This window comes from Convolutriloba macropyga, unplaced genomic scaffold (genome assembly GCF_964194025.1).
Source record: "Convolutriloba macropyga unplaced genomic scaffold, txConMacr16.3 SCAFFOLD_1049, whole genome shotgun sequence".
In the NCBI taxonomy this organism is placed as follows: Eukaryota; Metazoa; Xenacoelomorpha; order Acoela; family Convolutidae; genus Convolutriloba; species Convolutriloba macropyga.
The window spans coordinates 1-26253 of NW_027452442.1; the positions used below are offsets into that span (position 1 = coordinate 1).

A 26253-nucleotide genomic window follows, 5' to 3' on the forward strand; every position below is an offset into this window, starting at 1 on the left:
GGCCACTTTCTCCAGCATTTCAAGTTTTCAACAAATTGTTTTGACGATTTTCAGTCTAAACAACAGAACGATTTTTCAGAAACAACAGAACCAGGTTCGAGTCTGTTACATATCGCTTAGAGTTTTTCAGACAATTGATTCAGAACATTTCAGTGGATAATAATGTTCTGATTTCAAGATGAATTGTTGCGTGAGGTCTTAAAAATTTCACGAAAAAAGCCAGTGAAAATCGATGGTCTGATTGTAAAGAAGTTAAAATTAGCACGAGCTGAAAATCAAATGAATATAACTGAATCGAGTTATCTCGATATGCCGAAGTCATGGTATAATCAGGGTCGTCTTTTGCGAGAAAAGCACATCTTCACTGAACTCTTTGGAAAGTAAAATATAACTTTGAACTGTCACAATTTAGGTATAAAATTTATCAACAATTTATTGTTGAAAATGCTTTCAATCGAAAAAAAAATTTGATTGGTTCTCTGCGAACTGGACAAGATCAATAATGTAAAATATTATTTTTTTAATTTAATATAATCGTATTTTTTAGTTCAAGTGTGAATTAGATGACTAGGAATGTATCATCAAAAATCGCTGAAAATTGTTTCTCAAATTTACTTTCCTAGAGAACTTACTGAGTGCGTCGAGAATAATTCTGTTCCGCAATCGATTGGATGTTTGTTTTTAATTGCTCTTGATCGAAATTTGAACCCGGGCCGAGGTGTCAACGCTAAAAAACGCAAAATTATGTAAGATTGGTGTTGAATGCGTTGAATTTATGTAAGATAGCCTGAGCGTAGATCTTACATAAATTCAGCGCATTCAACGCTAATCTTACATAATTTTGCGTTGAATTTTGGCGTAGATCTTACATAGTTAGCGTTGAATTTTAGCGTAGATCTTACATATTTAGCGTTGAATTTTAGCGTTGATCTTACATAAATTCAACGCATTCAACGCTAATCTTACATAATTTTGCGTTGAATTTTGGCGTAGATCTTACATAGTTAGCGTTGAATTTTAGCGTAGATCTTACATATTTAGCGTTGAATTTAGCGTTGATCTTACATAAATTCAACGCATTCAACGCTAATCTTGCATAATTTTGCGTTGAATTTTAGCGTAGATCTGACATATTTACCGTTGAATTTTACCGCTGATCTTACATAAATCCAACGCATTCATGCGAATCTTACATAATTTTGCGTTGAATTTTGGCGTAGATCTTACATATTTAGCGTTGAATTTTAGCGTAGATCTTACATATTTAGCGTTGAATTTAGCGTTGATCTTACATAAATTCAACGCATTCAACGCTAATCTTAGTTAATTTTGCGTTGAATTTTGGCGTAGATCTTACATATTTAGCGTTGAATTTTAGCCTAGATCTTACATATTTAGCGTTGAATTTAACGCTGATCTTACATAAATTCAACGCATTCATGCGAATCTTACGTAATTTTGCGTTGAATTTTGGCGTAGATCTTACATATTTAGCGTTGAATTTTAGCGTTGATCTTACATATTCAGCCTTGAATTTAGTGTTGATCTTACATAAATTCAACGCATTCAACGCTAATCTTACATAATTTTGCGTTGAATTTTGGCGTAGTTCTTACATATTTAGCGTTGAATTTTAGCGTAGATCTTACATATTTAGCGTTGAATTAAGCGTTGATCTTACATAAATTCAACGCATTCAACGCTAATCTTGCTTAATTTTGCGTTGAATTTTGGCGTAGATCTTACATATTTACCGTTGAATTTTACCACTGATCTTACATAAATTCAACGCATTCATGCGAATCTTACATAATCTTTCGTTGAATTTTGGCGTAGATCTTACATATTTAGCGTTGATTTTTTTAGTGCTCTTTTCTAGTGCAAAATCCAATTCAGACCATTTTACGATTTCAAATTCTTCAAATTTTCTTTCAAAAAATTAATTTTTTTACTGTTTCGATCCCCTATACTGCACAGGTGAGAAAAGTGAAGCCAGCAAAAAGTCACTTTTTAGTGCTCTTTTATAGTGCAAAATCCATTTCAGACCATTTTACGATTTCAAATTTCTAAAGTTTTTTCAAAAAATAATTTTTTTTACTGTTTCGACCCCTATACTGCACAGGTGAGAAAAGTGAAATCAGCAAAGAATCACTTTTGAGTGCTCTTTTATAGCGCAAAATCCATTTCAGACCATTCTACGATTTCAGAAATTTTTCAGTTTTTTTTTAAAATATCATTTTTTTTTCACTGTTTCCAACCCTATGTTGCAAAGGCAAGAAACATGAGGTCAGAAAAAAGTCATTTTTAGTGCTCTTTTATAGTGCAAAATCCAAATCAGACCATGCTAAGATTTCAAATTTTTCAGGTTTTTTTTCGAAAAATTAATTTTTTTATTGTTTCGACCCCAAACTGCACAAGTGAGAAAAATGAAGTCAGCAAAAAATAACATTTGAGTGCTCTCTTACGGTGCAAAAACCACTTCAGACCATTTTAGGAATTCAAATTTTCTTCAAAACTTTTAAAAATTTTTAAATTTTTCCCAGTGCTCCTCACATGGTAAATGTGTTGAATATGCTAAGTTATATACTACGCAAAATCAACGCTAAATATGTAAGATCTACGCTAAATTCAACGCAAAATATGTAAGATCTACGCTTTATAAGAATTGCGGCTCTTAAGGAAACCAAGGTACTGTAGCACAATGGTAGAAGAGGCCACAAGTAAACAGGAGGTCAGCAGTTCGAGTCCCATACGCAACTGGAGGTTAATAGTTCAAGTGGACGCTTTGATTTTTTGTAAGATCAACGCTAAACTCAACGCAAAAATATGTAAGATATACGCTAAATTCAACGCTAAATATGTAAGATCTACGCTAAATTCAACACTAATTATGTAAGATCAACGCAAAATTCAACGCAAAAATATGTAAGATCTACGCTAAATTCAACGCTAATTATGTAAGATCTACGCTAAATTCAACGCTAAATATGTAAGATCAGCGACAACTAGCTTTGACAAGTCGGAAAATTCACCGCAATCTTCTTACATAATTTTGCGTTGAATGCGTTAAATTTTTGTCCTCAAATTCAACGCATTCAACGCAAAATTATGTAAGAAAATTGCGGTGAATTTTCCGACTTGTCAATGCTAGTTGCCGCTGATCTTACATAATTTTGGCCAAATTCCTCGGCCCGGGAAGAATTTTTTGTAGAAGTGTGTCTTTTGTTTTGCAAAATCTTTGCTTGACCACTTTCTTTGAGAACAATTTTTCGATTTCACTTCTCAGGTGACCGTTTGATTTTTTTCTGATTGATTTTAATTGCGGATTTTCAGAAAAAAGGTCTGTTGCTAAAAATAAAACCGGTTCTGAGAGAGTGTCAAAAATAGCCCATTTTTTATAATGGTGAATTGAAACGATTCTAATCCGTCAGGTCACACCGGCGTTCGGACCCGTCTCTAGTCAAACGTTTTTGCATCATAAAAAACTCTCTACCCTATGCCCCTTTGAACAGTTTTGCCTTGCCAGTCGTTCGGGAGCAATTTGTCCGGTTTTGGTCGGTTTATGTTTTCATATTTTAGTCCTAAATGAACTTTCATCGAATGAAGCCTAATTACTTATCCTTTTACTGTTAAATTTATTGTAGTATCATGTTTATACCGGTAATTTTCTTTGAAAGCCGTTTTTGAGTTTTAAAATGCTGAGCTTTAAATTATTATGTCAACAGCATTTGTTTTTTGACTGGGGAAACGATCAAGTTTTTCACTTTGTAGTTTTATGACCGATAAAAGGATCCTTCAGTTTCTAAACTTTGAGTGTGGAAAATCTTACTTTTACGAAAACGTTTTTCAACACAGAAAAACTTTAATAATAATTTACACGTTGTAGAACTACATAATAATCAATGCATTATTGTCTTGCATTGTCTGGTTTCCATTTGTTCTTCCTAAAATTTAAAAAATATCACACTAAGATGCAAATTTGTTTTAATAACTTTTCTCGAAATTGTCACTTTTCTCTTTAATAGCTGTTTGTTGTGGTCAGAACTTGCTTCATTATGTAATTTTCTAATTTATTGTCCCGACCTGTGTACATTTAGGTGCTTTAAGTGTTTATCATTTATCAGTAGTCTCCAGCCGATTAGATATTATATTAGTTGTCGTTTTTCCCGAAATGTGCTGTTACTTTGCATATGATACACTAACCCTTTCTTCAATGTGAAATTTGACCTTGAAGGTGAAGTCGGAGAAAGCAACATAGGGGGGGTTCCGAATTTTAATTCCGACGAGCTGTATAACAGTACCATTGGATTCCCCAAATTCCGTCAAAAATTTTAGAAGAAAATTCAGCAAAATCTCAAAATTCAGCAATAATTCTGACGTATTTAGCTACGAAGCTAACTTTATTTATTTTTAATTCATTCTATTGAGCTCAGTGAGCAATAAAATGTCATGGTCAATTGTTCCAAATTCTAAATGTCAGTTTCCTGTGTTTGACATTTACTATTGGCCTCTTTATTGTCGCAAACAACTTGACTTATATATTTTGTTTAGTTTCATAAAGATTATTCAAATTTTTAAGTAAGTTTAATCAACCTATGTGACTTAAATGGTTATGCTGATGTTATTCTGGGTATTTTCGATTCCTATACCGTGCTTTTCTAGAATTTAATATTGTTTGATAATCCAAAAACCAAATTGTTAACGTTTATGCTGTTGTTTACTTATAATGTAAACGTTGTTCCAAGTTGTTATTTTTTATTTTGCTCAGATTGCCGTAAGAATCAGTTGCATTGTTTTCATCCAATCAGTGGATTATTTTGTTTTATCAGAATACAATTTCAATAAAAGTATTATTCAACGAGTTTCAAGTTGCAACCGAGACAAGAGTTTGAAATAATATTTGAGTGATTTTTTGATCTGAAAGTTCGGGACCTAAAAGATTTACGAACCAGCGGCGTAAAGTTATTCTAGAAACGTAGTCAGATAGCAGCTGTAACATGTTATTGGTCCTTATTCAACCCGGACACCAGAAGATAGTTTACGAAGAAGATGTTCAAGAAAACGAAGAAAGATGAGAACAAAACGAACGATACCCCGAGTTCTTCAACCACAGGGACTTCATCAAACCCGCTTACGATATAGGCACCTAACAATCAGTACATCAAGAGTAGAAATGATCTTGTTGATGATTTCAACCATAAATTTAAACCCATTTATTATGCAATCCATGATTTAGCAACACAAGAAAATGTGCGGATTGCGAGATTGAACCCTCAAATCGACTCGTATTTTGCAGTAGAAACTCCATTGTTGTCGTGAAAGAATGCTCAAGTTGAAAAGCAACGGTGAACCACAAGTAAACGAGAGGATGCTAAGAATTTTGTTGATAACTCTTTGAACATGCTGCAAGATATTCAGTCAGAAATCTACAAAATTTTGGATCAGCGGATGTCACAAGAGACAGCGATCAAGTCCACAAAGAGAGGAGTTTCGTTTGGAGATGTATCAGTTTCAGTTTTCACAACAACAACTGAAGACACACCAAAGAGCTCAACACTAACGGACACCCTTCCGTTAGATAGTGGTGTGCAAACTGTTCCAAGTACGGACAGTAGAAACAACGTTGAAGACAGTCCAAAGTCAGTTTCTTAGGTTTCAATGCCAATCAATTGATTTCTTGAAGATGAATTTATTGACGAAGGGGACGAAGAGCGTCGACGGCAACAAAGAGTTGAGCAAAAAAAAGAAGCAGAAAAGAAGGCTGAAATTGAGATGAAGAAGCTTGAATTGGAGTTTGAACGAAAGCGACGAGATAATGACTAGCAAATGAGACAGTTTGAAGATAAGTTGCAGATCAAAATCCTAGAAGCTGAGCCTGAGATTTCTTCAGGGGAGCAGTCTGACGGATCGAAGCCCTCTTCCGAGTCGGAGTCGGAAGTTGAAAAGCGCTCAACGGCAGCAAGGAGCCTTAAGTCAGACAAATCGGAAGAGTATGCTGAAAACATGCGTTTTTTTTTGCTCTGGCAAGGCTTGTGTTCGTCCGCAAACACTAATAAAACCTATGTCCAGCAGTTAGAGTACTATCGAAAGCAATTCCGACGAAGATTACGAAAATTCGTTCGAGTACGATGCGAAAGTTGAAAGTACGCCTATTCGAGGTTCTCGCGATTTTAACCGGCTCAATAACAGTAGAAATTTTTTAAGCTCACGGATGTCTTCTTCATCCAAAAAACCTACATTTAGTATCGCACCTACAGCAAAACAGTCAGAGAAGCTTGCACAAGTTGAAACTCAGAGAATTTGATGGCAACCTTTTGGATTGGCCAGAATGGAGTGGAATGTTTTTGGCTACAGTTGACAGTAGTAACATCAGCAAGGACGAGAGATGAGTCACTTGAAAACTCTCCTTGTTGCAAAGGCTAAGCGAGCAGGCAATGGAATGGGTTACGCTGCTGCTATGTATGATCATGCACGGAACACCTTGCAAAGAATGTTTTGGCAACCTCATCACGTTGTATCGTCTCAGTTGGCCAAAATACAGAACTTCAGTCAAATCAGGTTCAATGATTTAGCATTCCTTGTTGAATTTGCCCACACAATTACATCGTTTGTGAACATTTTACAGCAGTTTGGATATTAAACGATTTGTTTTTATCCAGCAATTTTGATATAGCTATCAGTAAGTTGCCTTTGGACACCAAAATAAGATGGTTTGCGTTCATTGAATCACCAGCTAGGGCAATGCGCGCACCAAATCTGATTCAATTCAACGAATGGCTGCAAAAAGAATCTCAAATACATGAACGACTTCTGAGCAGTGGTCCTACAATTTCCAAATTGGATACTCCATCCTCCAAATCTGGAAGAAACTTTGATTTTAAGAAAAATTCGAAGTCAGGAGAGTCAGCTTTGAGTTCAAACACTGATAAAGATAGAATTGATTCAAATTGTCCTCTGTGTAACGCCGATCATCGAATTTCGAATTGCGAGAAGTTCAAAAATATGAAAACGCAAGATCGATACGACTTTGCAAAGGAAAAGAGATTGTGCTTTGCTTGTTTGTCCGACAATCATGCAGCAAAGGAATGTCCAAGAACAAAGAAATGTGGAATTGACAACTGTAAGAAGACTCACAACAAACTTTTGCATTTCAGGGAGAAATCTGAAGTTTCATCAGTCTCTGTGAATTCAGAAAGCACGAACCGGACCAGTAATTCAGAGTCAGTAAGAGGTCTCATGCAGGTTGCACTTTTGCAGCATGTGATACAGGTTCAACTCAGAAATGGGTTGACGAAGATCATTTGGACAAACTCCAGTTAGACGGAGAAACAATCTCTTTAAATGTGACGGGAATCAATGGTACACAAAGTACTTCATGCCAGGGAGTGCAAGTTACATTTGGGCCGGCTAACAGCCTCAAAAGTAAAGGAAAGCAGCTTACGGTTATCAGTCAGAAGAACCTAGAAATTGGCAGAAGCGTGTACAACGTCCACGAGATGAAGCAAAAATATCCGTATCTGAAATGCGCGGGATTTAAAGAAATTGACCTCAAGAAGGTAACCATCATCTTGGGTCAAAACGCCTACCTGCTAATTCGACCACTGGAATACAAGAGTGGCGGAGAAAGCTAACCATGGGTAGTCAAGCTTCCACTGGGTTGGACGGTCATTGGCCCAGTTCCATTGAGTGAAATCCTTTTAAGTGGTGCAGCTTGTCATGTTGCGAATGAAGATGACATCAAATTAGCAGAAGTTGTCAAGAAATGCTGTGATATGGAGTCATATGGCACTTCGATGGCTGCTGACAAAAGGAGCCGAGAGGATAAGCTGGCAACTGAGATCTTGAACTCCACGGTGAAGTTCAATAGAGATCGATACGCAGTTGGTTTGTTGTGGAACGGAAATCAATCAGCTTTGTCGAACAACTTTGCGCCAGCACTGGGACAACTTCGAGGACTAAAATGACGGCTTGACAACGACCCACCGCTCAAAACAAAATACAGTGAAACAATAGCGTCCGATTTGCGAAAAAAATATGTTTCGATCCTATCCTCTGACGGACTTGCCTCAACTCGCGACGGTCTTGAGTGGTATGTTCCACATCACCCGGTATTAAATCCTCACAAATCAGATAAAGTGAGGAGAGTTTGCAATGCAGCAAGTAAATTTAGTGGTTACTCGATTAATGATATGCTCTTAGCGGGACCAGACATGTTGGCAAGTTTGATGGGCTTTCTATCAAGATTTCGAGAATACAAGTTTGCGATGACAGCAGATATCGAAGAAATGTTTCTTCAAGTTGAGGTCAAGCCTGAAGACAGAAAATTTTTGCGATTTCTTTGGTTTGACAAAAACAACCAAACTCTTGCGTACCAGTACAATCGGCACTTCTTTGGAGCTAAGTCATCTCCAAAATGTAAAAATTTTGCCCTTCAACGATGCGCTCTGGATAATGCATCTGTATTCGAGCGTTCGAGTCGAAGCGCTTGACATTATTTTTATGTGGACGACTTGTTAAGTTCCCTGAATAGTGGAAAAACAGCAGTTGATATCAAATTGTAGTTAACAGAACTTTTGGCAGAAGGTGGTTTTAAACTCACAAAATGGCTTACAAACTTTGACCGAAATGAAGTTCATGACAAAGCTTTGACAATACTTGGTCTCGAGTGGAACAATGTGTCTGACGCACTCAAAGTTTGTAGAGGAATGGAATTTGAGCCAGAGAGCAGATGGATACAGCGTAAGGTCCTATCAGTTGTTTCAAGTGTTTTTGACCCATCAGGAATCCTAGCACCGTTTGTAATCAGAGGAAGAATCATTCTGAAAGGAATATGACAAACGAAAGGACAACAATGGGACTGCTACATTGACGAAAACTTGAACAACCAGTATGCAGATTGGATTGCTGAATTGAATGCCGGTGAAGCTTTCGAAGTGAGCAGATGGTATCAAACAAGCGATGAAAACGTCACAAATGAATTGCATGTTTTTGAAGACGCCTCTGAAGATGCCTTCTGTGCTGTAGCTTACTTTGTTACAGAGACCAGAAAAGCAGAACGAGAAGTTTCGTTCATCATGGGCTGTTTCACTGGAACAACTCGTACCAATCACTAGTTGTTCCAGTGAAACATCACACAATTCCGAAACTGGAATTAATGGCAGCAGCCACTGGAAACAGATTGAAGGATGCTCTATAATCAAAGAGCACTCTCTTCATTTTCACAAAACGTTTATGTGGTCAGATTCCACACCAGTAAAACAGTGGATCAGGTCAAGCAACGTTAAGCAACCAATTTTTGTACCCAATCGTGTTGCAGAAATACTGGCATTTCAACAGTCGACGAATGATCTTATATTGCGGGTGTGAAGAATCCAGCCGATTTAGGAACGAGTGGAATTAGTTTTGACGATGTTTCGAGAAGTAACTGGATTCAAGGCCCCGAGTGGCTCAAACAACCAATCGTTTTAGAGGAAGACAACCAGCACCCATTTGAGCAAGATATGGACGTTAATGTGTTCATAGCTAAGGATGATCGTCAAATTATCTCGAACTGGGAAAACTTCAGCCAGTTCAAACGATTGCGCAGAACAATATCGTGGATTTTGTCATGGAAGCATAAATCTAAGACAGTTTACTAGTTGTTGAATGAGGCCGAGGATGTTATCTGGAAAATTGTCAAGATGGAAAGCTATGCAATAGAAAGAAAACTTCTTTTGTCTGGCAAAACGATTTCGCCAAACAATAAGATTGTCTCATTGGTACCCTTCATCGACTCTAACGGGATTTTGAGAGCAAAAGGGCGACTCCTTAAAGCAGATTTGCCATATTAAACAAAACATCCTGTTTATTTGCCCAGCAAGCACAGAGCAGTTCAGCTGTACTTGAATTATCAGCACAAAGTCTTTCACGAAGGTGTCGAGTATACTAGAAACGAAGTCCAAAAGAAGTTTTGGATAATTGAGTTACGAAATGCCCTCCGATCAGTTAAACACAATTAAGTACAGTGTCGATTGTTTGCAAGCATCAAGCCACCACAAATGAGTGATCTTCCGATCGACAGAGTTATGAAAAATGTAAGACCGTTTACGAACACAGGTGTTGATTATTTTGGACCTTTCGAAGTAAAGATGTTTCGACGGACAGTAAAGAAATGGGTATGCCTGTTTACGTGCCCAAGTGTACGAGCAGTGCACTTAGAGTTAGTTGACAGTTTGGACACGACTTCATGTCTTGATGCAGTCCATCGATTCATTGCAAGACGAGGTCAGCCAAAGACAATTATTTCGGATAATGGTACGAATTTTGTTGGAGCAGCGCGAGAGTTAAAGGAGTGTTTCGCCGAGCTTCAAGGGATGAAATTACAGTCAAATTAACGGAGTCAGGCATCAAGTGGTCTTTCAATCCACCAGCAGCGCCTCACTTCGGTGAAGTTTGGGAAAGATTGGTACGATCCTGCAAAAAAGCGCTGTTTAATGTCTTGGGAAAGCAAAGCCTGAAGGAAGACAGGTTGCGAACGGTATTGTGTATCGTGGAACAATTTCTAAACAACCGTCCTTTTACTGACATTAGCAGTGACGTTTCCGATCTACAGCCTTTAACCGCAAATCACTTCTTAATTGGTCAAGTTAAGGTTAATTGACCAAATGCATTGTTTTCTGGAACACCAGTTAGGTACAGAAAAATTTTTCGTGACCAACACAGTATCCTATTTGCAGTTTGGAATCGTTGGATGAACGAGTATCATCCTAACTTGCCACAGAGGAACAAATGGGCGAAGGAAGAACTAGAAGAGATCAAAAAAGGAGATCTTGTTTGGATAACGGACAAGAATACTCATCCCTTCAACTTTCCTTTGGGTAGAGTTGAGGAAGTCTGCAGAAGTGATGATCAGATAGTAAGAGCAGCTTTGATAACAACTCCACTGTGATCTTACAAACGACCAGTAATAAAACTTATACCAGTCAATAGTGACCGCAAATGATGTTATTTTTGGAAATTGACCAAAAACTGGGCCGGTTATGTTGCGGTCAGAACTTGTTTCATTATGTAATATTCTAATTTTTTGTCCCGATCTGTGTATATTTAGGTGCTTTAAGTGTTTATCTTTTATCATTAGTCTCCAGCCTATTAGGTATTATATTAGTTGTTATTTTTCCCGAAATGTGCTGTTACTTTGCATATGATACAATAACCCTTTCTTCAAAGTGAAATTTGACCTTGAAGGTGAAGTCGGAGATAGCAACATACGGGGGGGTTTGACCTTTAATTCCGACGAGCTGTACAACAGTACTATTGGATTCCCCAATTTCCGACAAAAATTTTTGAGAAGAACGCGTATGCGAAAATCTAAAAATTCAGCGAAAATTCTGACGTAATTAACTACGAAGCTAACTTTATTTATTTTTAATTCATTCTATTGAGCTCAGTGAGCAATAAAATGTCATGGTCAATTGTTCCAAATTCTAAATGTCAGTTTCCGGTGTTTGACATTTACTATTGGCCGCTTTATTGTCTGAAACAAATTGACTTTTATAATTTTGTTTAATTTCATAAAGATTATTCAATTTTTTAAGTAAATTTAATCGACCTATATGACTTAAATGGTTATGATAATGTTTTTCTGGGTTTTTTCCATTCATATACCGTGCTTTTCTAGAATTTAATATTGTTTGATAATCCAAAAACCAAATTGATAACGTTTATGCTTTTGTTTACTTATAATGTAAACATTGTTCCAAGTTGTTAATTATTAAGTTGCTCAGATTGCCGTAAGAATCAGATGCATTTTTTCTATCCAATCAGTACATTTTTTTGTTAATTCGGAATAAAATTTCAATAAAAGTATTATTCAACGAGTTTCAGGTTGCAACTGAGACAAGAGTTTGAAATAATATTTGATTGATTTTTTTATCTGAAAGTTCGGGACCTAAAAAATTTACGAACCAGCGGCGTAAAGTTATTCTAGAAACGTAGTCAGATAGCAGCCGTAACACTGTTAACAACGTGCCAATCAGACAGCAATGAATGCAAAGGTTACTAATTAAATGAAAGTTCTGTCACTTCCCTAATCGCTGATTATAAAGAAAAATAGAAGATTAGTTTTGTCGATAAGAATAAAAGTTTGATTTGTAAATCGTTTCTCTACCACTTAACAAAGAAATTCGCTAAATAATTGTTAGTCTAGTTGAAATTATTGTCACTGGTGAAAACAAAAATCTCAAATTTTACGTTTCGCGCAAAAAAAAACTATTTTGCAACGTATATTTTCTTTAAGGTGTTAAAAAATTTAAGGTGTGCTTCTTGAAACATTTCACAAAATCCTTAAAAAGTTGAGATAATATATTCATGAAGTCTCACTTGGGCATCTAACCACGTTTTTCACATGAAATAAATAATAATACTTACAATTGGTCCCCGTGAAAATTTTTCATACAAGGAAGGCCCTAAGTAAAAAATTTTAGCATCATTCTGAATTTGATCATCTTTGTGATCCCGTTTCAATAATGTATTGTTTGTTTGCAGACCAGCAGAAGGCGTTCATAGGGAAGAGAAACTGCCTTCGCCAAGTGTCCCTTCGCTTCAAAAACGACTTCGACTATCCCAGCACCTACAAACTGGTTCTAGAGGACTTCCTGACTCTCCTGGGCAGACAGTGCAGATATTTGGAGACTCTCATCATTAAAGGCTAGTTCCCTACTGAAATTTACACTGAACAGCGTTAATGCAGATATCATTGACTGATCAGACTATGTTTTGACATGATCAGGTATGAAACACTATCGAAGAGAACCCAGGCGCTGTGGTCTGCGACCCACGACTGCTTTAGTCAGATTTTCTTCATAGGCATGTGGGTCTGAGAAGACCCTGTTTTTGAAAACAATAATGTTTGATTGTGTAATAATACACTCTCCATTTCCTGCACATATCATATATGATTTTGTGGGTTTCAATGAAAGATCAATTATGGTTCGATTTAAAGATCGTGGAAGGAATTAGGGTATAATTTGTATAACATCATATCTGATCCTTGTATTTAGCCTGGGAAATGGCCTACCCGGGTGGGTCTGATTAGATAGGTTTCGGGTCTCGAACCTCTGCTTGCTTAGAAGACGAACCATTGAGGATATTTTGAGCCTTATAGTTTTATCAAAATGTACCCGACAGTGAAATACTGTTTTTTATGGACGGAATCAAGAATTTCCCGCGTTCAAGAAGTAAAATATAGCTCGTAACTCGTAACAGCTGTACCGGAATTCCCGGGTCACAACAAATTTTTAAATCAGCCTGAATCATAATAGGTAATAATTTCAAGACTGTATTTTTTACCATGACCAGTCAATGATCATGTCGCTTATTACAATGATCAGACTAAAAATCCAGATGTTTGAATATAAAACCAATTATGTGGATCCAAAACTCAACAGGTCACTTGTGACTGAAAAATAAAGAAAAAATAGTCGAAATATCTATTTTTTGTAACATTCGATCCACACATTTTATGAGCTTATGTGTACATTTTATGAACTCGTTTTGACAAATTAAGAGTGTGTGTGAACAAAATTATAATAATATTGATAATCATACATCAAGTTTTGCTATATTTGTATTTGCAATACAATATTTTTTCCTCAAAAAAAGATGTTCGACTTAAATTTCCAGGAGTTAGTTTTTATTTTTAAGTTCTACTATTTATTTGCATAATGATCATTCGAGTATAAAAAATAGGGTTTTAAAAAGCTTGAGTTAAGCAATTTATGCAAGGGATTGTTCCTTTCTGGCTTAAAATGCAACAAATCATACTAATTTATCAAACATTGGGAAAAAATTTTTTCAAGCTCGAGTCAATGTTATCAAATACACTATGATACCAAAACGCTACGTACACCAAAGGAATTTTTAAGGGCCGCAGACATTGAATAAAATAAAACGACATTTTCAGTTAATTAGTTCTTTGGTAAAATACCATTACGGCATTAGTGGACGTCTAGGAGACAGTTCGTATAGTTTTTATACGAACTATCACGACGGATATTCAATTTTAAAATGGGGTTTTATTTCCGTGTTTTTTTTCTGTGGCAGTTTATTTCCTATCTAAATTTAAGTGGTTTTTTTCGTGGGGGTTTATTTCCTAGACCCTTTTTATACAAATTTCTGCAAAACATTTGCGTCTATTTCATTTCCAATTCCCGGAAATTGTTCTTCTAAATTTTTCAAAAAACCTCTGTTTCCGTAATCTTTTCTCCGACAGAATTGGTTATGCACGCTGTGTACTAGATTTTGATTTTAATATGAGTTTATTTTGCATTTTGCATTACGGGCGTCTACCGGTACCAAATTATTTAGTAAATTTACTCGTTTTTATTTCAATTTTCCTATGTTAATGCATTGTACGTGTGAAACATACTTTCAAACTTCGAAGGAGCAAAAGGCGGTGCCCTATATGGAAATTCCAGTCAGTGTTTTTCATTTTTATTTTTTTAAATTGTCCACAATCATCAGACATTCCGTTTGGCAACGTCTTGGCAAACAATAAGAGAACAAAACAACTTAAACATATTTTCTTTGTCCGTGTAAAAGGAGAATAACATGAATGAAACCCCTTCAAATCAAAATTTCACGCTTTTTTCTCGCCTTAACGGAAATTAAACTTACTGAACAAAAATAACACTTGAAGAAAAAAAATGTTGCTGAATTTAGCTTTTTGTAGCATAGTGTATTAGTTGCTGTCATTCATTTCTTAAAATTACACCAGTAAAGTTACACTTTAAAATGGAATTCCACCCTTAATAAGGGAGGCACTAACGGTGTAAAAATATTATTTTTACACTCTTTACACTCTTTTCCCCGTTATTTTTGGGCAAAATCCTCGGCCCGGGTATGACGAGTGCGACCATATAACTGAACCATTTGAATCCAACTGTGAAAATGCGGAACTTTGGCGAAGTAACTTCTTCCGTCGCACTGGTTTGAATTGTTGCCTCTAATTTTACCCTCGAAATGGGTTGCAACCCCGTACAGGCAAACCGGTCGGCCATTTGGGCCGCATCTGTTCACGATGTAAAGCGGGTTTCCTTCGTCTTTGAAGCAGATATTTGATCCTATTACGCCGCAAAACGTACACTTTTCTCGAATAAATTTACACGCTTTTGTCGCTATTTTCGCTGATATTTGTTGACAAACCGTCAGTTAGACAAAATTGAAAGAAAGCCTGATTCGTAAATAATAACGTAAAAGACTTTTGCCTTAATATGAAGCCGGGACAAGACGGGAAGATTGTATTGTAAGATCGTACAAGATTCTCGCAAAAAATTGTTGATCTTGCAAGATCTTGTATGGCGATAGGCTATCTTGTATGATTTTTGTCAGACGAACGTTTTTTGTAAGATTATGTCATAATCTTATAAGATCTTGCAAGATAACCATTTGGAGTTAACTAGGGCGCTGACTAGGAAGACTAATATTAAATTTTGCCCTTATCGACGAGTTACATGAAAAGAAACTCATTGTCAAAATACCCAATGTAAACCCCCCCCCCCCCCCCCCCAGTACGTTATGTGCCCCCCCCCCCCTGTTACAGAGCACGTGCGCCCACTAAGCTGGGGGGGGGGGGCACAAACGGAAAAGATCCGTCAAAATACCCAATGAACCTAAATACCCATTGTGCCAAAGTACTCAAAGACACTGTACTCAATTTATTTCCTTTGATTTGGCCATATTGGGTATTTTGACCTGACACTTGAAGCTGTTGTCACTTGTTATTGAGTTATGATAGGCAGGGGGGGGGGGGGCTGGGGGTTGATAAGATCTTATCATCCCCGCCAGTCATGACAAAAATACTATAACAGGGGCTATAATTTCATGGGGGGCTATACTGGAAAGACTCTTTTTCGTTTCGCTCAGTTCTGTTTCTATATGTTTGATTATTGCCGATCACATTACTGTTTTCTACAAAAAAACCCAAATGTACGTTTTGCAGAAACTACCTTTTGTAGTCCGAGTTGTGCAGACAACATCATCTCTGCATTTTTCACGTTTCCAAATATCTTTAACCGAGAACGTTTTGGCCATTTTATTCGTTTTTAGTTCTATTTCTTGGAGGGCTGTTGGGTAGTTGTGTTGGGTTCCAGATGTTGAGCCCATTCCACACGTTCCAACCAGGGTTCCATGGTCCGTATCAGTTGAGCAGGCAAAAATAAGACTGGACAGTTCGGCGATTGGTGCCTGCAGCTGAAGAAGGGCTATGCTGTTGCCCGGTTTCACAGCAAAGTACTCTCTGAAAACAATTGTTCTCCGCGAAGATGTAAAAAGAGCAAAAAAGTGAACTGCTTTACCCCCCATTTTTTTTTACCTCGTTTACAAATAATGATTTGTTATACAGAACATTATTAGGTACAAAAATACCATATGCAATGAAGGCGTAAACTTTATATGACCATAAAGTTTCCGAGGGGGGGGGGGCAGCGTCGAAACTTTTAAATAATACCACTTTCAATGTAGAGTTTGAGAACAGATTTTCGATTTATTTGAGTCTTGGTTAATGTGCATGTCATTCTAATTTCAATCCTTATATTTTAGTTTATGATGAATTTTTTCGATTTTTTTTGCTTCGCCCACTCAGTATTTCAGGTGTTCTCAGTCTTTTAGGTCACACGTAGAAATTATGTGTTCATATATAAAATATTATTATTATTATTATGTAAGAGAGTCGGCAAGTGCGTGGTACGCTGCTGGTCCGCACTAATATAGATACTTAAACGACCGGGTTAATCGCTGGACCAGATGAAAAAGTCGAGATTTCAACCCCTTAGTTCCACTCTTGTTATATCGTTAGCTGTTAATAAAATTTAATTGCAATTATGACTTTAAAAGTTTATTTTAAACAGCCTTTTTATGGAGTTTATTCCTACAAATCTATTGTCCTCATGACCTTCATTAATCTCTCAAGGCAATCGCGTGAATTATCAGGCCAATTGCAAGACGAATTTTTGACTTATTTACACAAAAATGGACTTCTGCGCTTCAAAGGTTTTAAATGAAAACGTTGTTTTAAAACTTTTAATTAAAGTTCAGTAACGTCTATCTTAACTATTCGTATCCTGATCACTTTTTAAAATTAATAGACAAAGTTTTCACTTTTATTTGTGTCTCTTGTAAAATATAGCCGCTTATTAACTGCTATCAATTGAACCGTGTATTAATTATTTAGTACTGCATATTAATTACAATTCGAAGAATTCTTCTTTAAAGATCTGTTCACATATTTTCATGATCTTTGAAGTCAAATTGGAGTCGTGATTTCGGACACACCAAAACAGGAAATGGAGCGAAACAGCGGGTGGTTTTGCGGCTTGAAGTTTTTTTGCTCTTATTTCAAAGTATAGTGGATAACGGTGTTTAAACAAAAATTCATCGTTTTTTTGCTAATGGGTTTTTGTTCACATGCAATTTTTTACAGTGATTTATACGGTTTGTTTTCAATTTTTGGATTTGATTTTTATCTGATTGGTTTTTTTTAATCCATTCAAAATCCATTCTATATCTATGTTTTACGTTTAGTCTACGAATTTTTTTTTTATGGTATATCAGTACCTTTCTGCTATGTTTTGTAATTTTTGTCCTACCAGTTTTTGTCTGACAGATTTTTCCGTCTGACCATTTGACTTTTATTCCTCAAAAAATGTTGAACAAGTAAAGAAAAGGGGCATTAAGTAGCCGAGCAGATTAAAAGAGCCTTTAAAATTGCAATTAACCGAAATTGTTGTGGAAACATTTTTCTTGGTGTGAAGGGTGATTTTAAAAGTTTGTCTTCTCCTCCAGCCCCCGTCCCTAGCAACACTTACCCCCCCCCCCCCAAAAAAAAATGTGCTGGCATAAGTTCACGCTAAGAAAGACTATTTTATATTTTTGATATCTTTTCCCTCATTTTGTCCCTTCCATTTGCCCCCACCCCACTTTGTCCCTTCCATTTGCCCCCACCCCACTTTGTCCCTTCCATTTGCCGAAGCCAACCCCTAGCCAGTTGCTGGAAGGCATTTTGTCTGATATTGGTCGGTTGTGTTTTAATCTTATGCCCTTAGTTTTGGAGAATTAACTGTAGAAAACAAACTTTTGTCTTACTTTTTTCACTATTTTCACCAGCTGTTATATTTGTGTAAAAAGAGGGTTTTTTTCGTTTGAGCCCCCAGCTTGGCGGATGCATATTCTTCGCACCCCCTTACGCACGTGTCATATTGTTACATAAGGATTTACTATGTAATGACACGTGCTCTGTAACTGGGGGTGCATAACATTTTGGGGGCGGGGCACAAACGGACAAACGGAAAAGATCCAGTAAATCATTATGTAAAAATTTGGCACTTGATCCTGGGGAGGGGGTGGTTCCTGTGATCTTTTCCGTTTGTGCCCCCAGCTTAGTGGATGCGTATTATTTGTAGCCATGTTTTTACATAATGATTTACTATGTAATGACACGTGCTCTGTAACTGCTGGGGGGTGCATAACGTACTGGGGGGCGGGGGGGCACAAACGGACAAACAGAAAAGATCCAGTAAATCATTATGTAAAATATGGCACGGGCGTCTGGCGGTGCAAATAATATGCGCCCACTAAGCTGGGGGGCACAAACGGAAAAGATCCGAAAAGATTCGGTATAACCCTTAGCTTACTCATTGGGTTTGTGTATCCTTACAACGTGCTGAACTCTCCTGCGCCCATCCTCACGAGTGAAATCTCCCACCTCCACCGCTATCGGATTATCTACGTCATCTGAAACATTTCAAATTTTAAGAAGCTCGTTTCGTTTTTGCCCGGTTTTTTTTTGCTTGACTAAAATGAAATAATATATATTATTTCATATTCCCACAAAGTTTTGTTAAAATAGCCTTCTTTTGTAGCAGTCGTCCCTCTGCCTTGAACGACTGAGCGTAAACTCAAACCAGTACTGAGTTATTGGTAAAAGAGGCTCGTAAATTTACTCAAATTTGTATACGTGTGTACTCGAATTTTTCGTGGGTTCATGTTTACACTTTCGCGCGCTCATGTCCAGACTTTCGTGCGTTTATGTTCAGACTTTCGTGCGCTCATGTCCAGACCATCTTGCGTTCATCCGTGTTTCCAGATTGTGTAATTTTGAACGCACGACGCCCCCTCGTGCGTTCATTTTGGTCTGGACATATCCGGCTTCGGTCTGGAACCTCAACCTGGGTAAGCGAAATCCGATTTACAATCTAATTACACGATTGAGAGCATTTGAAAACTGATTTTGCTCACGCCTTTTTCTGAACCGCATTTGTGCATTTAATACCATATAAGGAAATGAAATGTTGTTCGCATGTGAAATGAAAACAAAACACAAACGATATGGGGAATTGAGGCAATAAAGAGATAGTTGAATTCTTTTTGACAAATAGAACTGGTTATATCTAAAGGTACCAAGGATCTCTTCCGTTGGTGCCCCCCCCCCCAGCTTAATTGGCGCATATTTTTGCACCCCCAGACGCAAGTGCCATATTTTTACATAATAATGGCACGTGCTCTATAACGAGGGGTGGGGGTGTGCATAACGTACGGGGGGGGGGGGGGGGGGCACAAACGGAAAAGATCCGGTAACAATATGTATATAGCAGCTGATATGAGTCCATCAACTGTAAGACTACGGAGTTCAAATGAAACCATTGTGGAAAATAAACAAGAAGTTAACCATCCAAACGCTTGTTTAATTGATCGTAAGATCAGTAAAATACAGAAATAAGGTATCTTTAGAACTCCATTTTATTTTACATCAAAGTGTCCTAAAATACAAGATGAAAAAATAAAAAAAATGTGCAAATATCAAGATGAACGAAATAACATGTTCAAATTAATCTGGAGAAAATTGCATAAACGCTCTGCGATGAAATGATGAAAAAATTTTCCTGGATTTCAATGTTTCTGTTACGCTTCCCATGAAAAATGGAAAAAAAACCGATATGATAAGAGGAAAAAATCGAAAAAGAACAAAAACAATTAAGCATCATTGACAGATGACCAGTTAGCTGTGATAAATCTATTTGATACAAGTATCTGTGAAAAGACTATTAGTAAGAGAAAAATGTTATTCTTAAATAAAGTTACAAAAATTGCTTTTCTTTGTAATTATAAGCCTAAAATTGATGATAATAAAAGTTTTCTCTCTATAGAAATCTGATATCAGGATTTTTGCAAACTAAATATAAAAAATTTTATCAAAATTTCAGCGAGCAAAATATAACAAATTGGAGAAAACATTGCGTTAATGATTTCACAAAACTTTTTTTCAGAAACTATAAAAAAAAATTGATAGAAAGAGCTTTGTTGCACTAGGTTGCCATGCTACCTGATTCTTCTTTTTAGCACTGTTCAAAGTTTTCAAAACAATTCACTGGTTGAATGAAAATTCATTGTCTACTATACCATGACATGATTGTATGATTCGTAGTTTTTAAAATGCTTACCCAAAATTTAGTCTCAAAGCACACTGAAGTTTTGGAGATTTCGGAATTCAAAAAATTATGAAACATGAGATGAATTAAATTGTGAAAACAAAAAGTTGTTTTTGAGACATGTTTTCAAAAATACCGGCTTTCTACAACTACGATTAAAAATTCTCGCATATTAAAACGAAAAAAAAAATTGAGCGAAAAAGTTCGTAACAGAGAAAACTGAAAATCAATCTTGATTGATGCTGCCAGAGATAGAGAAAAATATATTTTGACTTCCATATATAATTTTGAAAACCATTTGAAAATCGAACGTTTTTAAATAATTTTTTTGTTTGCAATCTTAATTGGTTTGAAGAAAATTGAATGGGGACTCAAATGAACTTGTCATACACTATTGCATTAAGTACGGATTTTGCTGGAAATGTGCGGCCGACATACACTTCTTGTTTCTAACTGCTTATTTTGAAAAATAAAATTATAAGAATGAATTGTGCAAACGATCACGAATTGCAGAAGTTAAGAGAGCGAATATTTAATTAACTTAGTGACAGATGAACAGACGATGATTTTACGACGCGGGAAAATGTTCACGGACTAATAAGGTGAAATGATGTGCGAATAAGTCTGGAGGATTACTGTAAAATTGAGAATTTTCAAAACATGAATAAAGTTTACTGAACCAAATTGAAGTTTGAAAACGATATAATCATGCCATGACAGATCCAAATATAAGGAAAAAAATCAGTTAGAAAAAATTAGTATGTTTTTTAGCCAATGCCCAGTATGAAGCCTATTTTGAAAAATTCCCAGAACATACTAATTTATCTCTTGAGCATTTTTTGCGCAGAACCTAGGCTGAGATTGCCCACCGAAGATCCGTTTTTCCAAACTCAAATGAACGCACCAAGGTGCGTTGTGCGTTAACAATTACGCAGCCTGGAATAAAATGATGTCACAAAAGTCTGAACTTAGGTGTTTTTCAATGTTCGATAGTATGGCTATAGGAAATTTTGGACGCACAATAGTCTGGAAATCGGCAATATTTGACGGACAATAATTTGACCAGGAACTTACATAAAAATTTTTTGTGCGTTTATGATTAAACTGTTGTGCGTACAATTTACTATGTCCAGACTTTCAGTCGTTCTAAACGTAAATTCGTGCTCTTCACAATTGAAACTTTGTGCGATCAGGACAGACTATCTTGCGTTCAATGTTGCTTATGTCTTTTGTGCGTTCATCAGACGACAAAAAGATGAAGATTCATTGAAGGTAAGGACCAGAGGGTTCACCAATTCCACAAATCCATAAATTTAATGTCTTGTTGAGAATCGTGAGATACATGAACATCTTATTGCCGTAAAAACTCAATATGCTACAAGAAAAAAATTATGGTTTTATTCTAATAATGTTAAGAATAAGTGAACTTCTCTATAGAACTGTTATCAGTTTTTCTAGCCTATTCAGGATAGCTGAAATAAGTATTAATATATTTGATCACATCACACACGTAAAAAACTCAAAACAAAAGGTATTCGAGTAAGTTAACGCCATAGAAGACCTTTTATTTTTCAGCAAGCTTTAGCAAATTTTGTTTTGTTTTACACTACATACACCGTGGATGCTCCAAACTACTTCGGGTTCAATTTCAAGAACTGCTTGCCCTATAAAACACCACAATTTTGAATACAAGTTATTCGGCAGTTTCAAAAATTTTCATATTGAAGTCTAGTTTTTCCAGCTACAAAAAAATATTTATTGTTGCAGATTCCACCTGCGCTGAGATCCACTTGTTGAACTTGTTGCAATCTCCGCCTGATACTGAAAGCCAGGTCATATATATTGAGTTAAATTTTGAAAAAACATCGTCTTTAGAAGTTCATTTATTTTTAATATCCGATAGGTTAACGCAAATAACTTTGCTTCTGTTGCAAAAATAAAGTCTTGCTTATGACATTAGGATATTGACGGATTCATTGGGAAAAGTTCTTAGATTATCTTGAAAAATGATTCGAAATCGAAGCCTGAGAGAACGAATTTCGACAATAACCGCTAACCGCACTACTTAAGAAATCATAAGAATCACTTCCTAGGGTTATAGACAGCCTTTTAATTTTGTAGGCAAAATTAATATCTCGCAAGATTTTTGCAAAAATCCTGCAGCTTGCAAAAAGTCGTGCTAGAATTTGACAACTTTCGAATAATCTAGAAAGAAGCTCGCAAGATTCGAATTCGTTCATCACTAAAGACCACTTACTTTGGAGAAATTACGAAAAAAACACTAAATTCCGAGCTAGAATCAAATAATTAACTATTATATTTCAAAACTCGGCAGTGTAAGTCTGTCTTTACTGTATTTGTCAGGAACTTCAGCGCATTCGTAGAACTTCCTGTAAAACGCCTCATACTAGGGTTGGAGAATAACAGCATTGCTTGAAAAATTGGGTATTTCTCATTATAGCCCCCTTGCCCGCGAAATTTTACCCCTCATCCACAAGCAATTACAACCCCACATTATGATATAATTACCATGATGGGGGGCTATACGTTATCTGTCAACTAAACGGGGGGGGGGCTATAATGGGAAAGACTCGAAAAAATTATCAATTCTTACCTGAAGTGGTGCATGAAGCCGCCGTTAGTACAAAATAGTGGTGGATTATGCTTCCGCCGCAGATGAACTGAGAATTCCGCCATTTGATAATTCGAACATAGAAGGGTCTGTTCTCTACTGGAACTCCGTTGACGATTAAGTTGATTGTAGAATTTTTTAGGGATTTTTTGGCGACTGGGGCTTGTAATCCATTTGCTAATGACAGTGCAGTATTGCAAATATTGCAGGCTGCAATTGTTAGGAACAGAATGTGAAGTTGCATATCGTTGCAAGGGCATTGATTGTGGAATAAATATGTTTAGCAGAATTTGAACTTGTTTGTCCTTATTTGTTTTCGTAAATAAACGAATAGTTATTTACTTTGTTGTCGTCAAGACTCCAAGGTCGTTTAATTAACGGCTGCCAAAAGAAAAAAAATAGAAAATTTAGAGCCAAAAATGTATTCGAATTCCTAACTTTCGAACCAATTTTGACCCTGTGCTTTTCACGTTTCATTTTTCCCTTTAATTTATTTTTTCTGTTGCGATTTTCTTGTTTTTAGCCAGAAAACTAATTTAGCAAATACTTGAACATGAACATCTATTTAAATTGATATCATTTAATTCGCTCAAAAATTACAGTATTGAAGATCGTTAATATCTCATTTTTGAAATTTCCAGAAATTAAAAGATCAACTTGAATTTGTCTCCCTACGCAAGACTACAGCCGAATAGCATAAAGTCTTATAGCGTATCCTCGGTCAAAAAGGGCCACCAATTTTGCTGCACTCGGGAATTGGGAAAATTTGCTTCTGAATGGGGGGGGGGGGTGGGGGGATTATGGGGGGGGGGGGGTGGGGGGTTGGGCCTTTGATCTCATTCGTCAATCTTTTACCTTAAGAAAAATGTCCTATTTACAGCTGTTCCTTAGTTCATTATTTTTCTATCATAAAATCACTGACTGATCAAACTCTGATTTTCATTTTTCGTTAAAATGCGGGTAAGAGAGTTTCCCAGCTTACGAAAGCTTACAAGGGATGTCATTTAGTCTTTTACAAACATCTCTTTTTTTTAAAGAAAAATAGGATCTATTCTGTTTTGCCCCCCTCCCTCCCCCCCCCCCCCCCCCCCCAGTGTTTTTTTACGTACCCCAGTTACAAATTTTATGTTGTTATATAGCACGTTACTATTTTAAAAAAAATAGCACGTGAGCCTGGGAGTGTAAAAGATATAAGCCCACTAAGCTTGGGGGGGGGGGGGGGGCAAAACAGAATATATTCGAAAAGTAACTGCTTAAAATGACAGCTGAAACAAAATTTCTGCAGTGGTGTTAAGAGATATCGCCTTCATCAATTTCGTCAGCTTGTATTCAATCCTTAGTAAACAAACAATTCTTTAAACAAAATCTTGATCTCGTTAACATAAAGAACACAAAAAAATGTTTATTGTATTAGAAAATGTGTATTGTATTTATTAAAAAAATATGGCACGTGCGTCTGGAGGGTGCAAATAATATGCACCCACTCCCACTAAGCTGGGGGGGGGGGGGCACAAACAGAAAAGATCCGATCCTAATTTTGTTTGTGTTGTTTTGATTTGGTGTATTTGCAGAGTACGACTGGCGGTTGATGAGTCAGCCGATTCCCTGGATCAGAAGTGAACTGTTCCAGAACCTCTGTCAACTCAACCTGGAGAATATATCATTCAGACACTACAGCGAATCATCTTTCCAATCAGTTTCCTTCCTTATGAACCTTCAGGTTGTTCATATCATATTAACAGAATAATGGGTCTTTCCTATTAACCGCTCCAACCTCCCCCCTCCCACCTCCCCCTCCCCCTCCCCTCTCCCCTCCCCCTCCCCTCCCCTCTCCCATCCCCTCCCCCGCCACCACCACGAAATCCTAGCCCCCATTATGGTGTAAATGGGGTTATCCGGGGGGGGGGGGGTATGATGGGAAAGACCCGGAGTCTTTTCAACTATCACCTCCACTTTAGTACCTTTTTGAAAAAAGGTAACTTAATTCCAACAACTTGCTCTTAAATAAATGGATCTACTCTGCCCCCCCCCCTTTGCTATGTAACAACACAATTTGTAAGTGGGGATCCTAAAAAACGGGGGGGACTAATTAGATCTAAATAAATCATGGTATTCGTCGCATTTTCCGCCCAAATTTTACACCATATCATTTTTGAGCATCAAATAGGGATATTGGGGGAATAATTATTTTTGGGGTTTAATTTGTCTTAAAGCAACCTATGACTTCAAATTTTTTGTCCCCTCTCATTGGGTGACAATATGAGCAAAGTGTGCAAATCACAGACAAAAAGCTCTCGGTACCAGCATTTAGCTAAGTCAAATATTACTTTGATAAAAAATATTTGAATCTTCTATTATCGGCAAGCTCTGCAATTCACTTCAAGGTTTTTCCAAAAAAGCTCCGAAAAATCACCGCACGTTTCAAACGCAAGCGGGACAAATTTAATTCCATCCTTGGAATTTTGAGTTTAGTGCTGGTATTTTTGTCTGAAACAGCACTCAAGTATCTTCTTGGTTTCGGCGCTGCACGTGACAAAATATTTGGGATCTATTCTGTTTTGACTATCGGATAGCAAATTTTGCTGGAAGACAGGTTAGATATCACTGATTTTATCCAAAAAACTAGACCTGATAAGTTGGCTTTTAAAAATCTTCATATACTGGAATATCAAGCCGCTGCTACGGGACTCCCCGAAATTCGTCCGGTGAATGATTTAGCCCAGGACTTAGAATTGGAGCTGCAGGGGGGGGGGCATGCTACTGATTGGGGTAGAGATAACGATAGCAACCCTCCCTCGGTGAGGGTTTTCTCCCCTGATGAACCTTTTTTTTTTACTGAGCAGACACGCACAGAGGAGACACGCATCCTCGGTCGACACTTGAATTTTGTGCTGAATTAGCTGCGATTTTGTTTTATCCCGCAGACATCGCGCGATTCCCTTGCCACCCCTTTTGTTGACTGAATGAAGTTCTTGCGCCCACGTCATTTCTGTCAAAAAGCTGCCGAATTTTCCTCCAAAAAGTTGTTCGTTGAAGGGTATTAAAGTTGACTAAGACTTTGATGGCATCGTGAGAGAGAAAGAATCGCCTCGATTAGAATGGATACAGTTAGAATAAGCCCTAAAGTGCCTGTTATTATTCTGTCATCAAAATACCACACAT

General features: G+C 36.9%; 2 protein-coding genes across 5 annotated transcripts in view; one reads left to right on the plus strand and one right to left on the minus strand.

The window, feature by feature from the left end:
• The first annotated feature begins 7633 nt into the window (after positions 1-7633).
• Positions 7634-26253, plus strand: part of LOC142357492 (uncharacterized) — a 40249-nt gene continuing 21629 nt past the window's right edge. The window contains exons 1-4 of the mRNA XM_075409105.1: positions 7634-7656; positions 7703-7884; positions 12523-12684; positions 24663-24811. Coding sequence (XP_075265220.1) covers positions 7634-7656; positions 7703-7884; positions 12523-12684; positions 24663-24811 — 516 coding nt within the window. The remainder of the gene's footprint in view (positions 7657-7702; positions 7885-12522; positions 12685-24662; positions 24812-26253) is intronic.
• Positions 14669-25605, minus strand: LOC142357494 (chymotrypsinogen A-like). Of its 4 annotated transcripts, none has more exons than XM_075409109.1 (5): positions 25510-25605; positions 23074-23472; positions 18666-18765; positions 15984-16273; positions 14669-15098 (listed from the first exon to the last, which is right to left on the minus strand). In XM_075409109.1, exons 2-5 carry the CDS (start codon positions 23333-23335, stop codon positions 14848-14850), a joined length of 903 nt encoding a protein of 300 aa, XP_075265224.1. In that variant the 5' UTR covers positions 23336-23472; positions 25510-25605; the 3' UTR covers positions 14669-14847. The 4 variants fall into 4 exon arrangements, with proteins under 4 accessions (XP_075265224.1, XP_075265225.1, XP_075265222.1 ...); XM_075409110.1 differs by lacking the exon at positions 25510-25605 and adding an exon at positions 24342-24457; XM_075409107.1 differs by lacking the exon at positions 25510-25605 and adding an exon at positions 23947-24033.

Excerpts from the sequence above, each read along its gene's own strand:
- LOC142357494 (XM_075409109.1), bottom strand. The coding sequence starts at position 23,335 with ATGCAACTTCACATTCTGTTCCTAACAATTGCAGCCTGCAATATTTGC. Across the intron at positions 18,766-23,073 it reads GGCTTCATGCACCACTTCAG|ATGACGTAGATAATCCGATA; the intron begins GTAAGAATTGAT and ends GAAATGTTTCAG. Across the intron at positions 16,274-18,665 it reads AGGATACACAAACCCAATGA|AGAGTACTTTGCTGTGAAAC; the intron begins GTAAGCTAAGGG and ends AATTGTTTTCAG.